The sequence below is a fragment of the Scophthalmus maximus genome, chromosome 13 (assembly GCF_022379125.1).
Source record: "Scophthalmus maximus strain ysfricsl-2021 chromosome 13, ASM2237912v1, whole genome shotgun sequence".
Taxonomy (NCBI): Eukaryota; Metazoa; Chordata; class Actinopteri; order Pleuronectiformes; family Scophthalmidae; genus Scophthalmus; species Scophthalmus maximus.
In genome coordinates this window covers 2,224,264-2,251,284 of record NC_061527.1, presented here as the reverse complement: position 1 = coordinate 2,251,284, position 27,021 = coordinate 2,224,264, and the positions used below count along the sequence as shown (strand labels likewise).

General features: G+C 42.4%; 1 protein-coding gene across 4 annotated transcripts in view; it reads left to right on the top strand.

Annotated features, from left to right (window-relative positions):
- Positions 1-405: 405 nt before the first annotated feature.
- exoc2 (exocyst complex component 2) overlaps positions 406-27,021 on the top strand; it is a 46,693-nt gene continuing 20,077 nt past the window's right edge. The window contains exons 1-9 of one of the 4 annotated variants that reach the window (XM_035647103.2): positions 426-469; positions 8,879-8,927; positions 11,875-12,029; positions 13,995-14,171; positions 15,252-15,378; positions 17,267-17,380; positions 19,674-19,798; positions 25,080-25,160; positions 26,695-26,840. In XM_035647103.2, the coding sequence (XP_035502996.2) occupies positions 11,912-12,029; positions 13,995-14,171; positions 15,252-15,378; positions 17,267-17,380; positions 19,674-19,798; positions 25,080-25,160; positions 26,695-26,840 (888 nt within the window). In that variant the 5' untranslated portion in view covers positions 426-469; positions 8,879-8,927; positions 11,875-11,911. Of the gene's footprint in view, positions 470-8,878; positions 8,928-10,687; positions 10,830-11,874; positions 12,030-13,994; positions 14,172-15,251; positions 15,379-17,266; positions 17,381-19,673; positions 19,799-25,079; positions 25,161-26,694; positions 26,841-27,021 lie in introns of those variants that run through there. The other 3 variants (XM_035647102.2, XM_047336800.1, XM_035647104.2) reach the window with 3 other exon arrangements.

The following is a 27,021-nucleotide window of genomic DNA, read 5'->3' as shown; positions in this document are numbered from 1 at the left end:
ATACTGCATCACATCATCATCAATATTCAATACCAGCAAAGTATTTTGCTATTAATTCTACGCACACACACATATATGTATGTATGCATATTTATTTACTACTTTATTTTTCTTTCTTCTTTATCCAATTTCTTTTCTTTTCTTTTCTTTTCTTTTATTGATTTATATTTTTTACATTTTGTATTTTTTTTCTAATTTAATTTAATTTAATTTAATTTAATTTATTTCATTTCATTATTTAATTTAATTTTAATTATTATTATTTTATTATTATTATTTTATTTATTTTTCATTTTTTCATTTTATTTAATACATTTAATTTGTATTGATTTTATTCGTTTTATTTAATTTAATTTAATTTAATTTATAGAATTGTGTTTTATTTTGAAGGCTGAGAGCGACAGAGACAGCCGGAAGTAGTCGGAGGACACAGGAAACGGGCGCTGCAGTGGACAATTGCTGTAAACTTGTAAGTTTTCTCTTTTCTCTGAGATATTTTTTCTCCTCAGATGTTCACGGTACAGTCCAGATGTTATTAATGTGTGTCAGGTTGATATTTAAGAACCATTGAACGAACGTCACTGACAAACCTCTGCTGACACTTCCGGCACAACAACGGGTTCGCTTGCTAGCCGAATGGAGGTTAGCATTAGCTATAACGTTAGCTGTCAGATATGTCCACAAAGCTCGATCTTCTTCTCTCTACAACCACCGGTGGCTTGTTCATTGTGCTGCACCGTGTCTGTTGACGGGTCTGTGATAGTCGATGTCAGTAGGTAACCGCTGACAGACCCGCTGTTGTGAACTTACCGGGGCCACTCGGTTAGCCGAACCGAACTCCATTCAAATATTTGGCATTTTAAAGGTCACGTTGCTTGTCTGAGTAGCAGAACATATCAGAATATACATATTAGTTCTTCTTACCAATCGTCAGCGTCCTCTGGTGAATTCGGCGTGTTGCTACCACGTCAAGCTACAATCATTTACTTTGAAAATTCAAGTTATTGTCCTTTATTTTGCAGACGCACTGTAGTAGGTATCTCTCTTCACACCCTTTCCCTGTTTCCCCTTTTCCCCTTTGCTTGTCTTTTAACGTTATTCGTGTAGATACAGCTGCTTGAAGTGATGCTCAAACTAAAGCATTAAATTATGTTTTCAACAAAACAGAATGATCAGCATATAAACAGGGTTGGGTCGTGTTACTTACAGAAATGTAGTCAGTTTCTGATTACATATTACATGGGACATTTTTGTAATCAGTCACGCGATCCATTGGATTACAAAGAAATAATGTAATCTAATCGATATACTTTTGGATTACTTCAATATGAAATATTTAAAATTTTGCGCCTTATAACAAAACAAATTGGACAAAACCGCAACATTTTGCGTTCAACAAATTAATCTTTAAAACTGTTGAAACATCGAAAACATTTCCAACGAAAATAAAATGCATTTAGCAAATTCAGCACCCAAAAGAAACAAACAAAAAGCATTATCATTGTCTATAAATCAAAGAAAAGTAAAATAAAACATGAACAAAACTGGCCACCCGAGAGTGTGTATTGGTGAGTAATGTAATACAGTAATAGGTATTGTTTTTGACAATCTTAAAACTGCCACATTTTAAAAACATCCGTCAAAATGTAATTGAGTCATCCTTGAGACCGTGACAATGTAACTGTAATCCAATTACACATTTTTCAAATGTCTGATTTATTACAGCTACTTGTTTTTCATAATCTGATTACGTAATCCAGATATGGTCAGTTTCTCTCTCACTGCAAAACACTGCAATGAAAATACACAGAGTAGGGAACCTCCTTTTTAACACGGAGGTAATGATTTCCTACGAGGCGTCCTATGAAAACAAAGAAACAAAGGAGACAATGTATCACATTGTATACAGAGCAGGATTGAGTAAAACACAGATGAACTGATTACACCAGATGATGACATCATCACGTGAGACAGACTGCAAGGCACTTTGCTGAGGATGATACAATAACTGTGGGTTGTTGATGCATCACTGATTGTCAATGACAAATCACTTGATTGCAAGTTAAACAGCTGTCGACGTTGTTTTATTGTGATGATGATGATGATTTGCGTTCAACCAAGTCAGCGGTTCATCTCTGGCAGGCAGCAGCTCTTTGCAGACGAGTTATGGTTCCCTCCTTTTTATTTTAGGTGTAATGTTTTGTCATCTTGCTAAGTTTAGCAATGTTAAGGGATAGTTATGATTTCCCCTTCACTTCCCCCATAGAAAAACTGTGCTTCCCTCTTGTAAAGGTTTAAGAAGCATAATTCATTTCCAAGATGAGTTCGGAGAAACCTGGTTTTGAACTGTAGATATTTGTAATATCTGGTTTTGTGTTTTATGAACAAATTGTAGCTTCTCCTTTATTTTGAAATCTGGAATTGTGATTATTTTCTTGATTAGTTTGGTTCATAAAATATTACAAAGCAGTATTACAACAGCTCAAGATGCATTCAAGGAGACAAGCTTGACACAAAGATATTTGGTCTGCTGACATCGATATGATAACAAAAGGGACAAATTAACATTTACATTTTTTTCCTTCCACCGCATCTTTAAAAAAAAAAACCCTCCATGATAAAGGTTTTTTTTTATTATGTAAAGAAAGATTTTGATTTCTATTACGTGGCAACTTAGAAAATTGCAGCAATTTCATCTCTGGCAACGAGAGAGAGTAGGGTGTGCTCCATCACTTCACGTTAACGTGTGATGAAGGGCTGATTAATCGAATTGTTATCGACGACAAAATTAATCGCCAACAATTTTTGATAATCGATTATTTGGTTCAAGTAGTTTTTATGAAGAAAAAAAAAGGCAAAATTCTCTGATTTCAGCTTCTCGAATATGAATATTTTCTGGTTTCTTTGCTCCTATGTGAAAGTGAACCGGATCTCTCTGGTGTGTGGACAAAACAAAACATCATCTTGAGGGTTTTGGAAAACACAACCACCATTTTTCACCATTTTATGGACCAAACAACTAAACGATTAATGGAGAAAATAATTGACGGATTAATAGATAATGATAATAGTCGTGAGTTGTAGCCCTCGTGTGATGTGAAACACCTGCGCCTACGACGTCTCACTGATGGAACCGATCGGATTTTTAAAAGAATTTAAGTTGAACTTTGTTTCATTTTGTTTTAAAAAGAAAGTTTCAGGTTCAGTCGTAGATTCTCGTGGAGCTAAAGGTTAAAAATATTACTTACTTAATAAATCCAAAGTTATGATGTAAACACTTCTCTCACCTCAACCTCATTAACTCCAGTGTTTTCAAGCAGACCAGAGTCTTTAATCCCTTCTTTTTCTCAAATATTGTTATAACTCACTCTCTGTAAATAGACCCCCCCCCCCCCCCCCCAATGTATGTTCAGCTGACTGATCGTATGACAGAGTGAATTGATCGACAGGTACAGCTGGCAGGCCGGCGCCACGTCGCAGGGTGTCAGTCGTCATCGAGCTCCTCCATCATTTGAGTGGACGTCCGTGCTAACAAGTCCTTCAGTGAAAGTCTCTGCTTGGCCAGGGGGTGGGGGGGGCTGCACTGATCCATTTCCTGCCCCCCCTCCCTCCCTCCCAGGGCTGTAATTGAAAAATTTGGGTGGCCTTGTTGCTTGTTTGTTTTGGTGGAATGTGGTGGGTTGTGTGTTTTCCTCTCTGCCGCTGCTCCGTCAGACCTGAGGGGGTAGAACGGAGCGACGGGGGTCACGGCGAGTCTCTCTCTCTCTCTCTCTCTCTCTCTCTCTCTCTCTCTCTCTCTCTCTCTCACCCCTGTCATGGGGTCTCCTCCCCATGTCGGTCGACCCCTACCTGGTAGTCCGCTCCCTGCTGACGGGTCTCACTGGGCCACTGGTCTTCACAGTGTGGAGCATGTGACCCAGTCAGACAGACAGACAGACAGACAGACAGGAGGACAGGAGGACAGGCAGGCAGGAGGACAGACAGACAGGCAGAAGAGCTTTAGGTTCGGAAACAGGCCAAAAGTCAAAAGTTAATAGTTAAATCCCCCTTTTTTCCATGGTGTCTTTGGCTCTAGACTCTTAAATTGTGATGATTTACTGGTTCTTTCGTCTTTAAAACTATATTGAACATTTACATTACATTCATTTGCTGATACCTTTTCCCTTAAAGTGATTGATCAGAACAATAGACGAATCAAAAATCAAAACAATCACATATTTCATTTAGATGGTTGATTGCCAACAGTTTAGGACAATAATAACTGTCATAATTAATTGTTTGTCTCTTGAAAAACTTGTGAAAATGTCACTTCACATTTTTCCAACTTGTGATGGGCATTTTCTTTTTGCTTTATTTTAATGTTTCATAGACAGTTGGGTGATTCATCTTTGAATATATTTGATAGGATAATGTTTAGTTGCGACTCTGTGCCGATTTGTAGTGTAAGCAGCAAGTGTTTTCTTAATTTATAATTGTGTGTGACTGTGGAAGTTTCTCACGCTGGCGCTGTGTTTTCTATGCGAAGCGGCCGGAGCGGCGGCGGCGGCGGCGTCACGGCCTCTTGCTCTGGAAGGTTCAAATCTCTCCGTTTCACCACCGCGTCACCCGGGGGCAGAGCCGCCTGTCTCCACTCTCCTAATCCTCTGAAAACATCTTCCTGCATTCGCAAGGCCCGTACTTCATATTTCTGTTTATTGTTGAAGGATTTTTTTATATGGGAAATGAGAGGGGGGAGGGGGGATGACTTCTCTTCATTAGGAGCCCGAGCGCTGAAGCACTTGAGACTGACAAACAAACAAACAGACGGCGGCCGAAAGATAACGGAGCCTCGCGGGCTCAGACATCACGACGATGATGATGATGATGATGATGATGGTGATGGTCAGGATAGGAAGCCAGAGGTTACACAACCCATCACGACCCTGTCACGAAAAAGACTCTCCGTGATCTCCGGGCCCCGACATGCTGAGTCACTGTGGAGGAAAAGCCACTGACTGGCTGGTGGTCGCAGCCGCCGCCTCAGCATCTGTTTTCAAACAGCACATATATTATATATCACATTCATCATGTGATCCATTTATTTGAAATATAACCCAGCTGACACATCTTAGGGTCAGTTTTGTGTGTGTGTGTGTGTGTGTGTGTGTGTGTGTGTGTGTGTGTGTGTGTGTGTGTGTGTGTGTGTGTGTGTGTGTGTGTGTGTGTGTGTGTGTGTGTGTGTGTGTGTGTGTGTGTGTGTGTGTGTGTGTGTGTGTGTGTGTGTGTGTGTGTGAACACTGAGGAGGATTGTTTAAAGCTCCACCCTGGCCTCTGTGTGATGATCAGGCCCAGTCATCTCGGGGGCTGGGTCGTGTTTGGCCCCGGCTCTGTGCATTCAGAGCAGTCAGAGGGGATCTTTGATGGAATTTCGGTGTTTGTGTAATGTTGGGGAGCCCAGGAGTGAAATGGTGTTCGTGGGGGGGGAGATGTGAGCGTCGATGGGTTAGCCCCCTCTGATGGGCGACGGAGGGGGTCGAGGGTGATGAGCCGTCTAAATGGGTGCCTTTGTGCCCTCTAAACCCATCACACACACACACACACACCCACACACACACACACACACACACTTGCCAATCACTGCCACATGTGAGTCACCTTTGAGCTTCAGGGGCGGCACACGATCCAAGGTCGTATGAACGACTTATTCACGAGTCATGTGGTGCGTGCGTCTGTGTGGATCCAGGTGAAGAGATTCGAGGGCTGCAACTAATGATTATACCCATTGTCGATTAATCTGTCGATTATTTTCCCGATCAATCGATCAGTTGTTTGGTTCATGAAATGGTGAAAAATATCAATCGTGTTTCCTCAAACCCCAAGATGATTTTTTTTTTTTTGTCCACACAGTAAATATATTCAGTTCACTGTCACAGAGGAGCAAAGAAACCAGAAAATATTCACATTTAAGAAGCCGAAATCAGAGAATTTTGAATTCTTTTTTTCCCATACAAACGACTTGAACCGATGAATCGAAGTTCCAAGTAGTTGGCGATTAATTTAGTATTCGATTACTGATCGATTAACTGAGATTCCCATCTCTCTTTACGATGCAGAGAGTTTGTCATGTTTTTTGACGTTGTTTAAAATAAAAAAGCGAAACATTCTGAGTGTGTTTATGCAGAACTGGAAAATAAAAAGCCAAGGGTCCGTTGTTTGGTGGTTGATCTGCCCGGGCGTTCCTCCCTTTTTTAATTGATAGCAGCACACAGCGGTGGGAAAACAGGAATTTACATGATGCAGCGGAGTTCAATGATTTTAAACCAGGGACACTGCAAACTACTGCAAAATACTACTAAGACAAAATCATAGAACTGAAACTGACAAATATTATCTTTGCAGAATTGTTTCGTGATAAAATGAGAAAGAAAACAAGTGACAAATGTCACAATTTCTCAGAAAGTGATCGTCTCGGACGTCGTATATTGTCCAAAATACAGAATTTAAAAAAAAAAGTAATACCAAGATGAAAAGATACGGGAAAATCTTAACTTGAGAGGAACTGGAATCATAAATGATTTTGACCATTAGTCCTTTAAATTTCATCATCAAATAATTGATTTATCCACTAAACAGTTCATCTCTAAATTCAAAACTAATCTTAATTCACATTGTCACTCATAAGATTATTTGTTTTTGCACAAATATGTTTGCAGAATTAATGATAGCAAGCAAATTGTATATAAGATCTTGTGTGCGGAGCTTTGTTTCCCTAATGGACAACAGTGAAACACAGTTAAGTACAATTAACATAATTATTCCTTTTATGTGGTTTTCCATAATGTGATAAACTGTGCATCAATATCAGATTATTGCCATTTCGCCGCATTTAGTATCAGAGCTGTTTTATGTCCATCATCACAAAGACACATTCAACTTGTATGTTAACTGTAAATCTGAAATTTGTTATTTTTAATTTCACAAAATGAACCATACTTTTATCACAATATGCATCCGATTGTACAAACGCTGTTTGCTGCAGGCTGGTTAATCACAGCTTGCTCCAGATTGGCATAAAGCTGAAATGGTGATTGTGATTATTAAATGATTATTATGCCATATTTCTCCACCACAATAACCTTTCCACCCTTGTCGTTGTCTCTCTGAACCCTGCATCAACTCCAGCAGATGAAAATCATCATCGTCATCATCGGCTAGTCTGAAAATCTGTGTGTCTAAATGATGCTTCGTATCCTGAACCCGGTGTCCCTCGTCTTTTGTGAGAAAGAAATCTGTTGCTGCCATCTAGTCCAGACTGTCGAGCACAGCGTTTCTGGGGGGGGGTGGCGACGTTGTACTGTGGTATGTTGAAAATGAAATGGTTTCATGTGACCAGAGGATTTGTTTGGAGCTTTAATGAAAAGTCTTCTGCTCCAGCACGGAGCCAAGGGAGAGGGTTCGTCGCCGGCGTTTAGCGGGACGATCCCGAGCCCTCAGACTTCCACATGCTACCACCACACAGATCAGAGCCAGCCCTGCTGTTTGTCAGGCAGCCTGCACGGAAAACAAACATGCCTCCTCTTAGCCCCATTACCACCGGGAGAGCGGGAGGCAGGGGCTGGAGCTCAGCATCAGGCAGGAGAGAAAGAGAAAAAAAGGGTTGTGCTATATCTGGTTCTGTGTTGTCACTGATTTAATTTAAACAGTCCGACATCACTTGACACATGATGTAGTGGGGCTGTGATGATCTTAATGCGGATTCCTCTGATGCCCCCTGGAGGTTAATGCCTTCTTATCCCTCTTGTGGAAAAATGCCGCCCGCCCCGCACTCCCAAAAGTTTCCAGTCGGAGCTTTTTTCTTCTTCTTACGGAATCCTCCTCTTCTTTTGTTTTCCCCTTCATGCTAATTCGGAAAAGGAAAAAGTCGTTCACTGTCAGAAGAGTTTTAGTTCCTATTACCTAGTTGTTTGCAGGGTTTTTTTGATTGTGCGTGACATGAGACTTGTGCGAGAGAGTCCCCGTAGTTTCTGTGTGATTTGGTGTGTGTGTGCGTGTGCGTGCGTGTGCGTCTGTGTGCACGTGAGTGCACGTGTGTGCACGTGTGTGTGCGCGTGCGTGCGTGTGTGCGTGTGCGCGTGTGCGTGTGTGCGTGCGTGCGTGCGTGCATGCGTGTGTGTGTGTGTTGGTGTAAGAGAGCGGGGTCTGGGCAGTGTTCCCGTGTCCATGCACAGCCCCCAGAGTAAAGTAAACACAGCGGCTCTTTTCTCATCCCAGCCGTCAGCAGGCTCTCCCCAGGCCCGCGCCAGAGACCACACACCCAGACCACACACACACACACACACACACACACACACACACACACACACACACACACACACACACTGCCCAGACCTCTCTCTCCGCGGATCCTTCCACATACTAGCTATACACACAGACCACACAACACCAGCTCGGGCCCCTCGCACGCAAACCTAGCTGAGCTGTCATTCTGCCCAGTGTGTGTGTGTGTGTGTGTGTGTGTGTGTGTGTGTGTGTGTGTGTGTGTGTGTGTGTGTGTGTGTGTGTGTGTGTGTGTGTGTGTGTGTGTGTGTGTGTGTGTGTGTGTGTGTGTGTGTGTGTGTGTGTGTGTGTGTGTGTGTGTGTGTGTGTGTGTCTGTGTGTGTGTGTGCAGGCTATCTTTGTGTTTGTGCACGTGTATTTCCAAGATGAAGGGGGGTTGGATGGGATAGAAACAGTCCTGGAAGCAGAATCAGAATCCTACAGAACGGAGAGCCCCGGTGCTCCTCTTGCCCCCTCACTCGCCGGCCGCTCCCACTCCAAACATGTGGGATTGATGAGGGATATTACCAGGCTCTTGTTTAAGGCCTGTTAACCTCTTATCTCCCTCATGTCACTTCCACAGCCCCTCCATTTCCTCTGACAAGCGCCGGGGTCCGCCGCAACAACACGAGGTAAATCCCCAACGGAGTTTTCTGGTTAACTCTGGGATGTCAGGGCGATGGGGGGGGGGGTCTGTGGCAGAAAAGGTTTCCCAGAAAGGTGGGAGCTTTCTAGGTCAGTGCATGTTCTGCAGTGCTCCCCACCCCCTGCTGCTCTCTATGCTTCTGTTGTGCCATGTGCCATAATTTTCTTTACATAAATTCCCACAATTTCAAACTTTAGTTAATGGGAACATCGGGAGAGATCACAGTCGACGTGTGGTGTTTACTTTGTGCCACGGAGCCAAATATTCCGCAAAACTGATCGTTGACTTAAGCGTTGAAGGAGGTTTTTCATGTGGTCGGTGCTGAAATGATTAATCTCCCAAATGATTTGTCAGTTGAGTGAAATATATAACTGATTACTCCAGCGTTGGCAGCCCTTTTTAAAATAAAGATGCTTTTCGATGGAAGAAGAGATGTTTTTGCTAATCTGACAGATCGGGGGTTTTAATGTGAATTTATGAAAAGAATATTTGACTCCAGAGTCCTGAAGCTCAATATTTTGACACTCGTGTTTATTTGAACTCACCGTGTCTAATGATGAGTAATACCAAGATGCACCGGTGTCTTGTGAGCATCGAGCCTCACGGTCGATTTAATCTGCTGATTCTTTTCTTTGGTTAACTTATTAAATTGAATCGTTTAAAATGTCAGAAAATAGAGAAAGACAAGACGTCCATCACAGTTTTACCGAGACGACGTTCACGTTTGAGCATCAGTCCAAAGCTCGGGACAGAGAAACGAAAATAAATCATCTCACTTCAGGAAATGAATCTTGCGAATGTTTAATATTTATTCTTAGTATTATTACTCAGACAAACAGTGGATCGTCAAAATCATCTCTGATGAATTTTCCGTAATTACTAAATGTTTCAGCTCTGCTGTGGAGGTTTTGACGTACATGTACAAACAACAGTTGGTGTTTATCACCTATTTTTAACGTGTTCTCATTATTTTAATATGAATTAACTTAATCCTGAGTTAAATTAAGAATTTGAAATCATATACACTTGGTCTCTGTGATATTGAATACGGCCTTTTCCACTTTTTTGGATATTTAATAGACATAAATGATTTTCTGATAGATTGATAATGAAAATAATCAGACATTTCAAAAGAGCGAGAGACGAGGACAAAAGTGAACATCGCCGTTATACTTTGTTGTTAATATGTAGCATTTTAGCAGTTGCAGGACAGCTAAGCCTCCAAACTATATAGATATATATCATCTGCCGGTTTCATCTTTTGAGAAGTCATCTTCCCAAAGTTGGAAAGTTTTTTCCAGAAGCTGGAATTTTAGCCCGGTATTGTTAGATGAGAGCTGTGATGCACAAAACTATCACTCAAACTAAAATATGCCCTTGTTTGAGAATAAATAATAATAATTCATGTTGATGTATATTGTACAGTCGATAACGTGGCAAGAATGAGTTTCTCCAGAAATATTCCACTGAATCTGACCGTCCGATTGGCTGACCGTCGCCATTTTTCCTGTTCTGATTTCTGTTTCCTGTCGTTGGACAATCCTTCCAACAATCAGCCAATCACAAGAGAGGCTCGGACACTGACTGTAAAACACGCAAGTCTTCTTCCTAGAGCTCTGAGTACTGAGATCGTTTTTTGGTTTCTTTTTTATAGGATTTCAAATATTTAGAACATGTGACCTTTAACCAGTCGACCAATCACTGTCAGTGTAGATTTCCTGTCTTCTTCTTCTCCTCCCTCATTAGTGACTATGTAACGGTAAAGCGTTTCCCTCCGTGGCTCCGTGTGAACTCCGGCGTTGTATCGCGGGGGGAATGTGTTTTGGCCGCGGAGCAGCAGAAGAAGAAAAAGGGCGGAAGCCTCCGGATTGGTTCGGACCCTCCTCAAGTAAACCTGCCAGTAATTTATTAGCAAACATCTGCGCTGCTGAAATACATCCTTTCTTTTTTCTCTTGGAATCTTTCCCCTCTCTTCCTTTTTGCACACGGCCCTGACGTGAACCGAGTTCCGTGGGTGCTCCTTCTTTGGTGCCACAGTCTGAACTGTATTGTGTGTGGGGGGCTCATATGTAATGATTGAGGGGGGGGGCAGGTTTATTTATCCTTCCCCTGTGAGGTTTACATTCTTCCTTTCCTCTCTGCTCTCTGTCTGCTCCTTCGGTTCTTGGCTCGCCTTGCTCTATTTTTCCTATTAACTGAGAGATAACCGCTGCGACGCTCATACATTGTTCGGAGACCTACGGGGATGATGGGAAATTAACACTCGCCACCGCTGCCGCCATATTCTGTTAGTCTTTGGCTCCCCCCCTCCCGTCAGTATCTGGCTGCCTGGTTATTTAATGAAAGCGGCTGGAGAATTAAAGAAAACTGAAAAGCTGAATCATGTATTTATTATTATTATTCATTAGAGGAGGGTTTATGCATGTTGACATAAAGATGATATATATATATGGGGAGGATATTGTATACAGCATATATACACCTCTGAGTGTAATACAGGTGTTTGATGTCAAGGTTTTTGTAAATTATTACTGCTGTAATTAACCTTAACATTTTTGTAATTAATGTCCGCTTCTAGAGATGTGAGCAATGATTATTTAACTATGACTTTTAAAAAAAATAAAACAATTAGTGAATGTTTTTTCTTTGAAAGGACAAAATTATGACGACTGTTACCAATAAAATAGCTCTTTCTTTTGGACCGATAGTCTTTAGATTAATACGTAATTTAGGGAAATACATTCACAGTCATGTGAAGCACATATCAGATCCGTTTCCCCCCCCCATTTTTTTACTTTATGAATGAATTGCACAATTGTTTTGGACAAATATATTGATCCTCTGATCATCTTCCATTTGTGTTAATTGAACAGTTTTGTTAAGTTTCCTGTTGCTCACCATGTCCCTCTGCCCTGTTGTTATTCTACGTCCAGGTCGCTGACTGATCCAGAGTTTCCCCGTCAGGCCGCCATGTCTCGTGCCCGTCCGCCGCCACTGGTCACGGGCATCTCGCCCAAAGAGGGCGCGGCCTGGACCAAGGTCACCATCCGTGGAGAGAACCTGGGCACGGGCCCGGCTGACCTCATTGGTAATGAATTTATATTCCAACAACGCACGCAGCTCTGTCTTCGTAATGTTTTAAAATACATTTCTGTTAAAAAATCTATATTTTCCATGGAAAGTAAAGTTATTTTTTTCTTTCTAATTAAAATGCTTGTACAGGTATTTACATGAATATGGGAAGTTAAACAGAAAGCTTGTAAATATTTGTTTAGGTTATCAACACATTATGTAATGAACTTTTATTTGTTTATACTGGACAAAGATAGTAATTCTTAGGTGATGATTTATCTTGTTTATATTTTCTGTGAGTCGCTTTAGTTGAAGACGCTGATGTTGAGTTATCGTTAGCGTTAGCTCATGATCAGTTCTGCCCGATGTATATAAATTATTTTGAAACTAACTCATCCATCAACAAACCACAGCTGCTCCGTTTTTAAAGAGACCGATGTAAAGTTTGGTTTTGTTTATATGATACATAAGTGGACTGAGGAACTTATTCTTTTTTCCCCTCTGAAGAAGATTTCATCACTTTTTCCCAATTTAGCTTTTACTCATCACCGCGATTTAATAAAGTCTTAATAACCTGAGTGGAAAAGTGAGTAATAAGAAAGTTAAGTTCTAATTATGAAAGAATTTCTATGCAGAAAATTGTTTTATTTTTTATTTTTTGTTGCATACATATCAGCAGTGATTAATTATTAATTTGAATTGTTTTGATAATACATTTCTAAATGTGTTGAATTATTACAAGTATGTTCTTAATTAAGGCAACTTGTTATTTCTGTAAAGTTACTAAAAAATACAAAGCAAAGCAAAAGAAAATTCATTATTCTTGATTTACAATTTTGTTTTTCAATCATAAATCGCTATGCATCCTTTGTGATTGTGTTGATATGTATAGAAAAATGTAATGTTGGACGTCGTCTTTGCAGTTCAGCTTTGATTGAAGTAAAAACATTAACATAAAAAACCCCTAAAATTTCATTTTATGTAATTGAAGTTTAGATTCCTCCTACAAAACACAAATTATTGTCAGCAAATCGTAAAATTACTTTTTATCCAGTTTGAGAAACTTAAAGAGTTTATCAACATGCAATAATGTGAAAATATACTTTCATGATTTTCAAGAGCCACACAGATGCACCGCCTCCATATTGTTCCCATTATGTGTTTGAACGTCAATCTTTCTTTTTTTTTTCTGCACAGAATGTTTTCCCCTCATGTTGGCCAATTCCTCCTCGGCCCTACTTCTTTGGTTTTTGAGTGGAGGTGGGACTGAGGGACTCTTGGCGAGCTGCGCTTTGGCGAGCAGTGCTACGGGTCTATTTCTGACCGTGAATGTTTTCCCCCGGGGGGAGGTGGGCTCGGAATTAGATAATTAGATATGCACAAGTGTGTGTGACTGCTTATGTAGTCAAACAAAGTGGTCGGTGGAGAACGGAGGAAGGAAATTGGGCTCTAATGGGCATATTATTCTCCGTGTTTTACGGGCTATTTGTTAATCAACTCACTCTCAAGCTTCTTTTTTTTTTTTTTCATAATGTTCGATTGTTACACACGTGGAGCTTTTTTTCTGGCTCCGCTCGGCTGGAGACGTCAAACCAATCCCAGCGAGCGCCCGTCTCCTGGTGTCTAAACAGTTCTCCGAGAGGAAACGACAGATGAAGGGGGCCAAGTGCACATTGTGCCGGTAATGAGCCACTTAGCGCCGAAGTGACACACGTAGGCTTGAAAGGAGCCGAGTGAGCGGGAGGAAGGGTCACGGCCACCCACACGCCCACCGTGACCCCAACTTCAACTTTGACCCCCCCGGTGACAGTTTGACTTAAACGTGCCGATAGACGCCAATTCTGTCTTGGAGTGCGCACATCTTGTTATGGATCGTCTGTGCGTGTGTCGGTGCTACAGTTTGTTTATTTGTGCTTGTCACAGTGCGTCTGTATCTCTCAGCCTTCTCCCCTTTCCCCTCTCCCTCTTCCTCCGCCCTCAGGCCTGTCGATCTGCGGCCACAACTGCCTGCTGACGGCCGAGTGGATGTCGGCCAGTAAGATAGTTTGCCGCGTGGGCCCCGCCAAAGACGACAAGGGCGAGATCATCGTCACCACCAAGTCCGGGGGTCTGGGCACCTCCACCGTCTCGTTCAAACTGCTCCGGCCAGAGAGGATCGGTAAGACTCGGAGGAAGAGACAAAAACAACGAGGGGGAATAAGAGAAGAAAGTAGTTTCAGAGGAGCTAATGCTCTTTTCACTTTATGAAATGTCAGAAAGTAGTGAAATGTACTTGTTACAGTTTGTTATATTTAACAAACAGCTCAAAACCCCCAAATAGGAAAAAATAACAATAATATAAAACAAAGAAAGTCAAAACCAACACATTCATGTGGCATTGCTTCATAATAATAATTACTGAAAACGATTTAATTGGTCGTCAGAATTGTAATTGATTACTGTGAAATAACTGACAAATTGTTTTCAACACTTCTCCCACTTATTTTGTGCAGTGTGATTCATTTTTTTTCCGCACAAATCACAAGTTTGTCTCAATGTATGCATAAACCTTCATATCAGACATAAGTCACATTCATCATAAAAACAAACATAAGCATTAAAAAATGGGAGGATCCTCAGAACACAGAAGAGAGCAGAGATCTTTCAAACAGCAAATAAATAAAACACGAGAAAAAATTGAGATACATATTGACCAAAAAGATTTGCTGAAGTTGACTCCGCAAAAAAGTATTAATTGGTGAACAAAATTGATGATTAGATCCAATATCACTGGAAATATTGTATAAAAACATTTTCTACTGTATTCCACCAACAAGTTTCTCACTTTTCTGTTTCCCCTGCTAACTTGTCGTCGTTACATACTCCACTTGCCGTGTGTCTTCATGCCATGTTCTGTACACGTGGTGAAATTGGTGAACGTGTTTCTCCAAGTTGCTTGTGTTTTGTTTATTATTTTATTATTTATTTTAAGAAATGAAGAAGATGAGCTCAGAATCTAAGGAAAACATTTAAAAAAAATTAGGAGGAAATTAAATTTACAATATAAAGTAATTACAAATAAGAATATATATGAGGTACAGATGATGTAATAGTAAATAAATTCTAACTATAAGAATGTTAAAGAGCCACGGATGTGTCTGACTTAATATTGGGTATATTGAATATGTTAAATGCAGTTTTTCGAGTCACATCTGGGACGTATTGTTGTAGAGCTCAGCTGTCCCGCCCTGTCCCGCAGGTATCCTGGACCAATCGGCCGTGTGGGTGGACGAGATGAACTACTACGACATGAGGACCGACCGCAACAAAGGCATCTCCCCCCTCTCGCTGCGCCCCAGCAATCCGCTGGGCATCGACATCGACAAGTAACGGAACCAGAAGAGCCCGCCACCGTGAAACACACACGCACGCATGCACGCACGCATACATGCTCGAGTCCTTGAGTCATGGTTTACAACATCCCCAAAACAAAAAACAAACTGTCCCCATATGCAGGCGTTTGAAATATTATGCCAACCCATGCAAATGGCTGAGCAGCCTGCAACCACCGCGCACAGGGAGTGGAAACAGAATAATTCTGTATAAAGCAGAGAGGACAATGATAAAAAAGGGGGGGGGGGTTTGGAAAGATCCAAATCAGTGACCCAAACACACACCCACACACACACACACACACACACACACACACACACACACACACACACACACACACACACACACACACACACACACACACACACACACACACACACACACACACACACACACACACCGACTGCCACGGAGCCAGCAGCGTGCTGCTGCTGCCTCCCACGCGACCTGTCAGGGAGCTCACAAGTTGTAATGTATAGTTTGTGTTGTCAGGTTCTGGCATTTCTTGGTTAGCGTTTGTTTGGCTTAGAGAGCGGGGGCGGGGGGGGCAAGTGACCGCTCGTGACCAGAGACGAGACCACCACCCCCCCTCCGCAAAACAGGCCCTACCATTCCCTCACCTCCCGGAGTTTCGCCTGAAAACATCCAGTCTCTTCGACAGAAACCCATGAACACACACTGTATCCGCGCACCGTCCGGCGGTTTGGAATCGATCTGTTTCAGAACAATAAGCGAGGTATTCAAAAAGGAGGAGAGTTTTTTTTTTTTTGTTTGTGAAAAATCATCTCTCTGCGGTTGTGTACATCTTTGTGCGGTGACGTCAGCGGACGGTAATTCAGCCGTGGCTGTTTACACCAGCTGTTTGTGTCCGCGTCATACTTGGCCACGTTTATAAAAGTACGTGTTTAACAGAGTGGAAACTGATCAATCGCTTAAATTAAAAACAGGGTTGAGCCACAGAAAAGTCGTTTTTGGGCCGGATCCGGACCTGAACGTGGACACAAACGCGTTTGACCTGACGCTCGGATTGAAAATGCCGTCGAAAAAACAAAGCGACGTGACGTGGCGGCTCCCGCTCGCTCAGTGAGCGATGATAACTGCAAGTTGCAAGTTGTCCACATGTTCCTCGTTTATGAAATACACACTGTACATTTCTCCATGTTCGCATATGAAGGCAGTAAAACAAAGGTAAAACTAGTGATGTATTACTTCTTAAAGACCGAGCTTCAGGGTCTTTAGTTTATATAATAATCCATGGCTGCACAGCAGATGACTTAGTAACACCAGTATCATGTTGTCAGGCAAGTTTAATAGTCTCTTTTAGAGCAGTCATACTAAAACGTTACGATCTACTGCAGCATCAAACTGCTGAATATGGAGAGACTGAATCATAATAAACTACGTCAACGTACAAAAAGTATGTAAGAGGCTTGATTGCGTGTCAGTTATTGAAGTTAAATGAATAATATTAGGAAACGTGAGAGTTTCAACGACTCAAACACTCGACTGTACATTTTTTTTTGTGTGTGTGTGTGTGTGTGTGTGTGTTTGACTGCCTTGTGGGTGGTGGTGGTGGTGGGGGTTTGGTTTGTGTAGACCACGGGTCATTAGTAGAGATCAAGACTCCCTAATGAGTACTGGGTCCTCCAGGGGCAGCCAGGCGTCACACACTGCACTTCCCACGCCAAGCTCCTTGCAGCCCGGGTGCTTCTCGGCTGCACACTGCCCCCTGCTGGAAAAGGCCTGTGGCCAAAAACCAAACTGAGAATTCGTATCATACAGTTCATACCGAGCCCCATACGTATTTCTACCACTGTTTGTACTGTTTATATACTGTACATCTTTTTAATATGCATCTTTTCATCTTTGCCCTTTTACCAGAAGCAAATTGCCACAGAGCGACATAGAGCTGACGTTTCCAGGGATGAGTGGAGACTTCACCAGTGAGAGCTTCTCTGCCACCTGGTACCTCATAGAAAACCACTCAGGATCCAGGTGGGACCCCTCGTTTTACCGCCGATCTAGAGTCATCATCCCCTCATCACATTCCCCCGTATTCACACTAATCTTGGAATAACTGGTTTTAAACGATTGTGCAGCTTTTAAATGGAATGAATTACAAACCCCACTTCAGACTGAACAGTCTCATGTCACTTGGAGAATTCAAACTATTTTATTATTAGAGCACTGCACTCAGCTTTTAGTTTTTTCCATTCTTCTGTTATTTGTCTGTTGTTTGCTCTTGTTGTTCTGTAATTTGTGTTTTTGTCTTTTGTTGCTGTAAATTGTTAATTGTTCTCAGGCCTCAAGATTTTTTTTATCTCAATGAGTTTGACTGATAACATAAAGATTAAATAAAAATAAATTAATAAATAACTAACAATAAAAAAGGAAAAGTAGGAGAGTAGAGTACTTCATTTACTGGAGACCCACCAGAAACTAGCAAGCATCACATTTTTTGTCCAAAGCGACTCAAAATAATAATAATAATAATAATAATAATAATAATAATGGGTTACATATCTGCTATGGGCCCACACAGAATTTTTAAGCAAAGTCCTTACCAGGAATCGAACCCTCTCTCTGTCTCTGTACCAAAGTCAGTGGTGCGACCCACTAATCTGCTGTGACACTCGTACACTGTTCATCCCTTAGCCAAGACGACAGAAGATTGTGGTCCAGTAGAACTGCGATTAGTCGATTGATCGATTAGTCACTCGGTCGACAGAAAAAAAAAAAGCTTCTTTGATTTAAATATATATATATATATATATATAAAAATATTGTATTTTCCATTGTGATTGTAAACTTCAAAGCGATAAATCGATTAATCAATCGAGAGTATAATTGATGGAATAATCGGAAATTGAAAATTATTATCATTTGCATCTTTGTGGCAAAGACTGGGGGATGGGAATGACTGAACTCAAAAGAAAATAAAAGAAGAAGAAAATAAAAGTATGTTTCGTTATGATTTTTATTTTCAATTAAAATTTGATTTGGGGCGGAATCTCCACACGCTCAGTCGGGCCTCAGTGTGTCGAGGACGCAGCCCGTTGACCCCGACAGCCCCGAGTCCAGTCGACTGTCATGTCAGGGGCAGAGGAGAGTTATTTTGGACTCTCCTGGCTTCCTCCCCCCCCTTCCCTGCTTTAGCCTTCCAGTAACCCAGACCCCAGGATCCAGCATGGCCGGGGGGGGGGGGGGGGGGCTCTGTTTGGACCTCGCTGGGTGGCTGCTTCTTCCTGCGGAGGAAACCTCACTCAAGACTCTGACACGCACACACACACACACACACACATTCACAGACAGACAGACAGACACACACAAACACACCAACAACCGTGTCTCCAGAAATCACGTCTCTCCGCGCAAAACACAAGATGCTTATGTTTTTCGGGCTGTGAAACTAACTCAGGCATCAAAATAATATCATCCGATATGAGTAGAGCTGCAACAGTTGATCGATTAATAATCAACTTAGAAATCAATCGCCAACTATTTTGACTATCGATCCAAAGTTGTTCTCTGATTTCAGCTTCTTAAATGTAAATATTTTCTGGTGTCTTTGCTCCTCTGTGACAGTAAACTGAATATCCTTGGTGTGTGGACAAAACAAAACATCGTCGTGGGATTTGGGAAACACAGTCGACATTTTATGACATTTCATGGATCAAACAACTAATCGATTAATCGAGAAAATAATCGTGAATCGATGAATCCATAACGATAATAATCGCTAGTTGAGCCTTTCACAGACATGTCTGTATCAGCGCTAATGTTTACCGATATTAAATCTTTTATTGTACAGAATAAACAAGGCAGTAAAAAATTGGCATTTATGTTTACATTTTACGTCAAATAAATGATGTTCATTTTCTTAATCAAGTTTTATATATATATATATATATATGTGGTTTTATTTGTGTTTTCTTTTTATTCATAGTTATTTATGATATTAAGTTTATGGTTAACCTAAAATACCTCAAGCCTCAATGACAGATAAAATATATATATATACAGTATCTTTATGTATATGTATATATATATAGGTATATAAATGTATATGTATAGGCCGGTGTATCGGTATCGGAAATCTTGTACTCCCCAATATCGATATCGGCCCAAATTGTAAATTTCATTTAAAATTTTAATCTGTTGGTTACTCAAAGTAAGTAGTTTGAAGCCTCCAAAAAAATGGAAAACCAGTTTATGGGGAGAAGAAAAAAAATGAAGCTAATCTTTCGTTGAAATTCGTATTTTTTTGTTTTTTTTGCTGTCTCCTCAGTTTCGAGCATTTGAAGATGGCGGCCAGTAACCTGAAGAAGCAGGCGACCAAGAAGAACGAGGGGAGCCTGGCGTACGTGAAAGGAGGCCTCAGCACGTTCTTCGAGGCCCAAGACGCTCTGGCAGGTGAGAGGGGAATTAACACATTTCATCATATCCCAACAATCATGGCTCTTCAGCTCTGCTCAGGAAAAGCGGCTCTTGTCTTTGGGGATTTTTTTTTTTTCCTTCCCCAACATGTGGTGCAGCCGCGGTTGATTAAAGGGGCTCATTTGGACGCAGTGTGAAAACCCTCCTCCACTGCTACAGCGGCCAACCACAACATGGCTAATTCACCTCCATCAAAAGGAGATCAGCTCTCACCTGTCTCACACACACACACACACACACACACACACACACTCACACACACACTCAGTGGCCTGCCCGATGCCAAAGCGAAATTCAAGGTAGCGGAGACTGACTCGCTGTCGCTCTGCCAGGTACTTCGCCTCGATTGTTTTCGCTCCATCATTCATACTTTTTGTCTGTTTACGCTCGGCTCCCGCCCGCGGCCGCTCGAGTTCAACTTCCGCCCACTATTTATACGTGCACGTTTCGGCCGCCCATCATTATTATTATTGCTTTCCGTGTGTTTGTGCCCCTGGTATGGGACGGAGGCGATGTTTTCATTGTTTGGTGGCTGAATCTAAATAAACGGAGCGGCCCCCAACACAATGCGGGCCGGACTATTAGGGTCTGATAGCGCCGATAACAGGACCCAATATGACCAACGGGAAACAATGCGAAGTCCTTCTCACGTTCAGGGCCGAGCGTGCCCACTGTGTGCCCACTGCCCCGACGGGGACATGTGAGGCACTTTCTCCACAGACGAGAGGAAGCGGCGGCACGACGTGGGTGGACTCGGGTGACCTGTGAACTGCCAGGTTATAGTTAAAATTCTGTTGTGTCATTTCATGGAGAGCATCAATATTGGCCAATAGAAGCAACTTTCTAGGTATTTTCAAAGGTTTTGAATCTTAATAAAAGCTCCAATAATTGATCAGTTTGTTCAGGTAAAGTTGCCCCGAGTCTTTTTTCTTCAAATGAATGCGTCGTTGCTCTGCGTCTGCTCGACGTGGAAACGTGCAAATGTTTGCTGACGCGATTTGCCGTAATAACTCACCGGTGTTTACAGCCTCGTCCAAGTGGCCAAAAAATAGATAAATCAAAAGAATAATTTTCACATTTGCGACGTCTTGCCTAAGTGTGTTTTTTCTAGGTTTGGTTGGCAGACGTTTCTTCACATTTTGAGCTTTTTGGTCAAGGTCGTAATGTCTGGGCAGGACATTGAGTGTTTCCTTTGCCTATGCGAGGTCAACTTGTCTCTGCCATGCTGGGACTGTCGATGGTTAGCTGAAGGTGTCGTAGTCGCAGCATTAAGTTATAGCTGGAATACATCTTGCGAGACGCAACTGCATTGAATTATACATTACACTTCATGCACGGGAGCGATTAGATATTAGAAACTAATTCTATCTATATATGAGCATCAAAAAAGCTACAAATGTCCAAAACTGCCACGCTGCTGCAGATTAAAGAAAAGGCTGAATAGACTTCAGAACATCAGAGCAGGTACTCACTCTGCTCCTCAAATATCATACACCTCGTTTAATGAAATATCACTTTGTCTCACACAGCAAACTGATGTAAAAGTTCATTTTTCAAAAGCGTTTCTGAGTCCTGGGCTCATTACATCTCTGCAACATCCTTTTCTTGACCAAGTAGTTTTGGCTCTCGCTCATAAAAAAAAAAGAAGAGAAATCAAGTGGTGGCCCCGAGTGGAGCGCTCAAGAGGAGATATTCTGTATCGTGGGTTTCGTGTCCAGCCAAAACCGACATACCAGGCGGCACGCAGCTCGCAGCCGGTCGCCTCCAGGGCGGCTCTGCAGTCGCTCACTTGCCAGGCCCCCGGTCAGCGCAGCTGTCTGAGGGAGCTGTGAATCCGCTCTTTGTCTTCTGGCAGCAGTCTGGCACTTTCCCCCTGTTGTGTCGGGAGTCTTTTCCAAAAAACGGGCCTCACCTGCGATGGAGCTGCGAAAAGAATTCACGTGAAATTAACTCGTGTGTGTTTTTCCTCGTTCACAATGTCCTCGCTCGCGGCACAGCCCCTCGTCAAGACACTCACGTCTCCTCTCTCCTGTTTGTTTTCATGCGAGATCTTTATTGATGACTTTAATAGAAGTCTGCGGTTACTTCTAATGCGAGTGTGCTGCTGCTGCTGCAGAGGAGCCAAATCTGGAAAGAGAAATGAGGCGGATAGAAAATATTTAGAGCTTTAACTGCAGGACTCTGACCTTAATATCCGTGGGGTTTCCCTCCCTCCTTCCCTTTTTCTTGCCCCGCACTAATTTGCCTCTTAATTGCTATAATGAACCATCTCCAACACAAATAATAGCGAAATCAAAAATCCCATGTCTCTTTTTTAATGAACCGTGAAATCTGTGCTAAAGTGCACAATTTAAGACTTTTGCGAGTCACAAACCTTGTTAATTACAGTTTGGGTCAGTTAGCTAAATGTTGGCTTTTGGCAAAAGGAAATTTATTCCAGCAGATCAGAAGTGCATGATCGAGTTTCATAGAAGGAATGAGCCGGACCTGGATCAGCATCAATTCATTCATTCATGATTTTAATTTGATTTTGAGTCATATTATCCAAATGTCAAAAGTCTCGTTTGATCTTACTAAGCACATCTGTTACTGATCAGATTGATCACTCCATATGAAATAAAACTATTAAATGGTTAATTTTAGCCTCACATTAATTCATCGTCTCAGGATAAACAAGCTGTATTGGCAGAAATAACAGTGTTGATGTTTTGAAATGAATCTTAATGTAAGACTCGTTACCAGGGTAGAACATTGGAGGAATGTTGTCGAGATAAATGGGCCTTTTTTTTTTAATCGAATTAAATTAATTATGGGTGCAACTAACAATTATTTTCATTATCAATTAATCTGTTGATTATTCTTTCGATTAATCGATCAGTTGTTTGGTCCATAAAATTTCATAAAATGGTGAAAAATGTTGATCTTGTTTCACAAAACCTCAGGATGATATTTTGTTTTCTGCACACACCAAAGACATTCAGTTTACTTCTCATAAAAACTGAACCGATTGATTGAATTTCAAAATAGTTGGTGATTCATTTATTAGTCGATTACTGATCGATTAATCGGAATCCGAAATTTCCCAGCTTGTGATAAATAAAGTAACTATCTATCGATCTATTAACTGTTCAAGCACCTACGTTTTGAATTTCTGAGTTTTCATGGCTTTGATGAAGTCTTTTCAATTTTTATTTTCATGCTGGTTTCAAGAAATGTCGGCGTCTTTCGTTCCGACCGCATTGGGGCAACCCATTTTTTGTTTGATACAATATTTGTTTGCAGAAATTGAATTTTTTAATTTTTTTTGCAGTGTAAACACTGCGTGTGAACCAGCGCAGACCGCTGACAGAAATGGAAAGTTTTTGGCCACGGCGACTTCATGGTCGCGGGGCCTCGGGGACAGAGACACTCGGGGCGACAGACAGACAGACAGACAGACAGACAGACTGACTGACTGACTGACTGACTGACTGACTGACTGACTGACTGACTGACTGACAGTCCGTCCGTCCGTCCGTCGGCCTGTTCGCTGCTAAAATGTTGAAATATCAGGTTATTCATTGTTGTGTGAAGAGGAAGTCTCCCCTTAGTGACGCAGGAAACGGAACGGCTATACCAGAGTTCCAAAAATGCCAGATTCCCAGGACCTGTTCCCCTCCCCCTCCCCCCCTGCCCCCTCTGCCCCGCAGCAGGAGTCAAAACATCTCCCGCTTTAGAATCCAGGGACACTGTATTTTTATTCTTATTCAATTTTTTCTTGCCCTCAATGGTTTCCAGGAAGTGAAGCGGGAGCTGCAGCTCTTCCTCAGGTCCTCGATGCGCGTGTTATCCGGACCCTGACGTGATGTTTAGGTTAACCGTGACGTCGTCTGTGTGTCTCTGTGTGTGTGTGTGTGTGTGTGTGTGTGTGTGTGTGTGTGTGTGTGTGTGTGTGTGTGTGTGTGTGTGTGTGTGTGTGTGTGTGTGTGTGTGTGTGTGTGTGTGTGTGTGTGTGTGTGTGTGTGTGTGTGTGTGTGTGTGTGTGTGTGTGAGAGAGAGACAGACGCAGAGGACACACAGCTGGCAACGGGGCAAAGGGGGGGAGATGTGAAGCAGACCTTGGTGTGTGTGTGTGTGTGTGTGTGTGTGTGTGTGTGTGTGTGTCTCACACTTCCATGTCTACGTGCCGTTGTCCTATAACCTGCGTCTTCCCACATTCTCTGCAGGTCGTCTTTGTCGCTTGACGTCCGCACTGATTAGGACAACGGCGTGTTTGAAACGGCGGTGCTGCAGGAATACCTCTGTCTCTGCCCCGAGGCTTCTGTCTGTCAGAACGGACCAACATATTTATTTACAGAACCCCCCCCCCCTTCTCCCCGCTCCAAACTCTGCCAACAGCCCGTGTGTTTGTAGTGGAACGACCCGTGAGAGGAGAAGGAAGGGCAGGGAGAGTGGGGGAGAGAGAGACGGGGAAATTAGAGGCATCGTTATCCTTCTTCTTTTTTCTTCTCTTTTTTACACATTTTACTATTTTTTTGGTCTCTTAACTACATTCTTGACATTTCTGCCCGTTGCATATTTTGAATCGCTCCACAAGTATGTATGAGAAGTTCAGGCCTGAAAACCTTCCTCCTGCCTCTCGTCCACTCTGTCAATAAACCCACACTGCAGCTCTCAGCGCCCGGCTGCCCGCGGCCGCCGCACACCATTTATTTATTCACCACTCGCTCTCCGTCTCTTCTCGCTCTCTCCCTCGTTCCCATTTTCTTTTCTAAATGCCCCTCTCCCGCGTTACAGCTCTTCATGCTAAGTGATGGATACAAGCCATCAGATAGTGCCCCCCTCCCTTCCAGCTCTGCTCCCGCAAAAAAATGTTGTTTTATAAATGTTCAGACAGTTAAAACCTTTTAATTTCTCATGACCTCTGGGTCAAAGACCACAAAAGTGTGATATTGGTTGTTTGGGTTTGGTGAATTGATCCGGTACAGTCGCCACTGGGACAAGGACAGATCCTCTGTTGCGTGGGAACAGGCACCAAGGGTGAGGGCAGTGGGGGGCTCCAGGACCAGCGAGGTTATCTGCCATCTACCACTGAGTCGGGGTCTGTTTATTGTTTTACCTTCGACTCCCCCCGAAACTGAAAAACGTTCCCGTTTTTTGTCCGGGGATTCCACGCCGGCGGTTACGCTACAGTGCAGGCACGCTGAAATTATTTTCTCCACATTTCTTCTCACCAGGTCCGTTTTTTTTTTTTCTCTCTCTCTCGATTTGATTTCAGCGATCCACCAGAGGCTGGAGTCTGATGGCACAGAGCGAGTGGAGGGATCGATGACCCAACGACTGGAGAACATCCTCAACAGTAAGAATCCTTTCATTTGCTGTACGAGTCCGAGCTCAAGAGCTCAAAGCTCCACGTGCAAGTGTACACATTTTGTTTTTTGGAAGTATAAAGTATATTTGCTAAATCAAATTATTTTGTTGTCAATTATTTTCTATATACCATTTATGATTCATTCAGATTATCTTGAACTTTGCATACTGCACCTGTAGAGTATGGGTGTGACATGACATTTTCAGGAAAACCCCTCTATTTAAAATCCCAACCACATCCAGTTCATGCACCAGTTTTATAACTTCATTCCAGAAACTTCGTCGTCTTGCAGTTTTCCTGGAATATTTCCAGACATGGTCAAAGTACTTCACAGATCTAGTCACAGAAAGTGCTCATATTTTGGCCTTTGACAGTTCATAATTTCAATTTGGGGCTTTAATGTTCAAAATAAGAATTATTTTTCTCGTACCTCTTTTCACCCTCCTGTCGGAAACGCTCCGCCTCCTCAAAAATCCACAGTCCGCTCTGATTGGTCGGCTGTGATAGGTCAAACACAGGAATACCAAGCCCCCTATACCCAGAGGTTTTCCTGATCAGCTGTAAACTGTCGTACGAATCCCAACTAAACCGGCCGGTAGACGTTAGCGTTACCGTCAAATGCCAGAAATGCGAACAAGAGTTTTCTGTTGCAGAGAAGGGTTCTGTTTTGTCTTTGTTACTTGGCAGACATTTTACTTGCACACATACACTGATATGATAAAGGGAAAGTCCATCTCACATTTTTATCCTTTACCTTGGTTTCTTATCCATTTTGTGTGTTTTCCACCATAAATAATCCCTTTTTATTTCTTTTGACATTGTGGATTTTGTCTTGTGTTATTTAGGTGAATGTGATGAATCTGCCTCATTCTGGAGGTTTTTTTCTCCACTTCCTACATGTTACTCTACGTGGTTATTCGTACGGTCCTCCGATTTTCTGCCAGGTTTGTTAAAAAGTCCCAGCTCAAAGAGCAAAAGGAGTCCAAGCACTGATGAGAAGGAGCCGTCTGATGCTCCCAGCTTCAGTATCCAGCACTCATCACACACTGAGTCACACCAGCGTGTGTTCCGTCACAGCGGACACAGCACCAGACTACAAATGATAAAATAGGAATATCACCTTCATGAAAACTGCAGCGTGGAAAAATGAGAAATAGTCCTCTGTCCGTTCCTTTTTCTGTTTCTCCTTCAGTGATTCTGTTTTCAGGTGGGGAGGGGCTTTGTTTTGAGTAGAAGAACTTGGGGTTTGTGTTTTTTTCATCGGGCGGCCACCCACGAAGCGGTTCCACCGAGCCGTCTGATTAAGAGATAGCCGTTCAGCCTCTGTACTCCTTTGTACTCCTGCTCCTCTCTCTCTCTCTCTCTCTCTCTCTCTCTCTCTCTCTCTCTGTCCGCTAACACACCGAGCAGGAAGGAAAACCAGAGATCGACAGCAAGAGGGGGAAATGTGGTGTCTGCATTTATTTTTATAGTATCCCAGTCTCTTAATTTTTCACTCTCACTCCTCTGTCTCTCCTCGTAGGAGCGAGTGACACCGCAGACACTCTCTTCCAGGAGGTCCTGGGGCGGAAGGACAAAGCCGACTCCACACGCAACGCGCTCAACGTGCTGCAGCGGTTCAAGTTTCTCTTCAACCTGCCACTCAACATAGAACGCAATATCCAGAAGGTATAAGTCATATAACTCCACGTCTGGCACGTGGTGTACGATGAAAACGGCAGCTCATTTGAAGTGATGATCCTGCAGTGTCTTTAGTTCTGGTTATTTGTGATGCCGTTGTTTCAATCATGGTGGTAATGAAACTGATCATGAGTTCATTTAACTGTCACTACAGGATATTGTTGTCTAA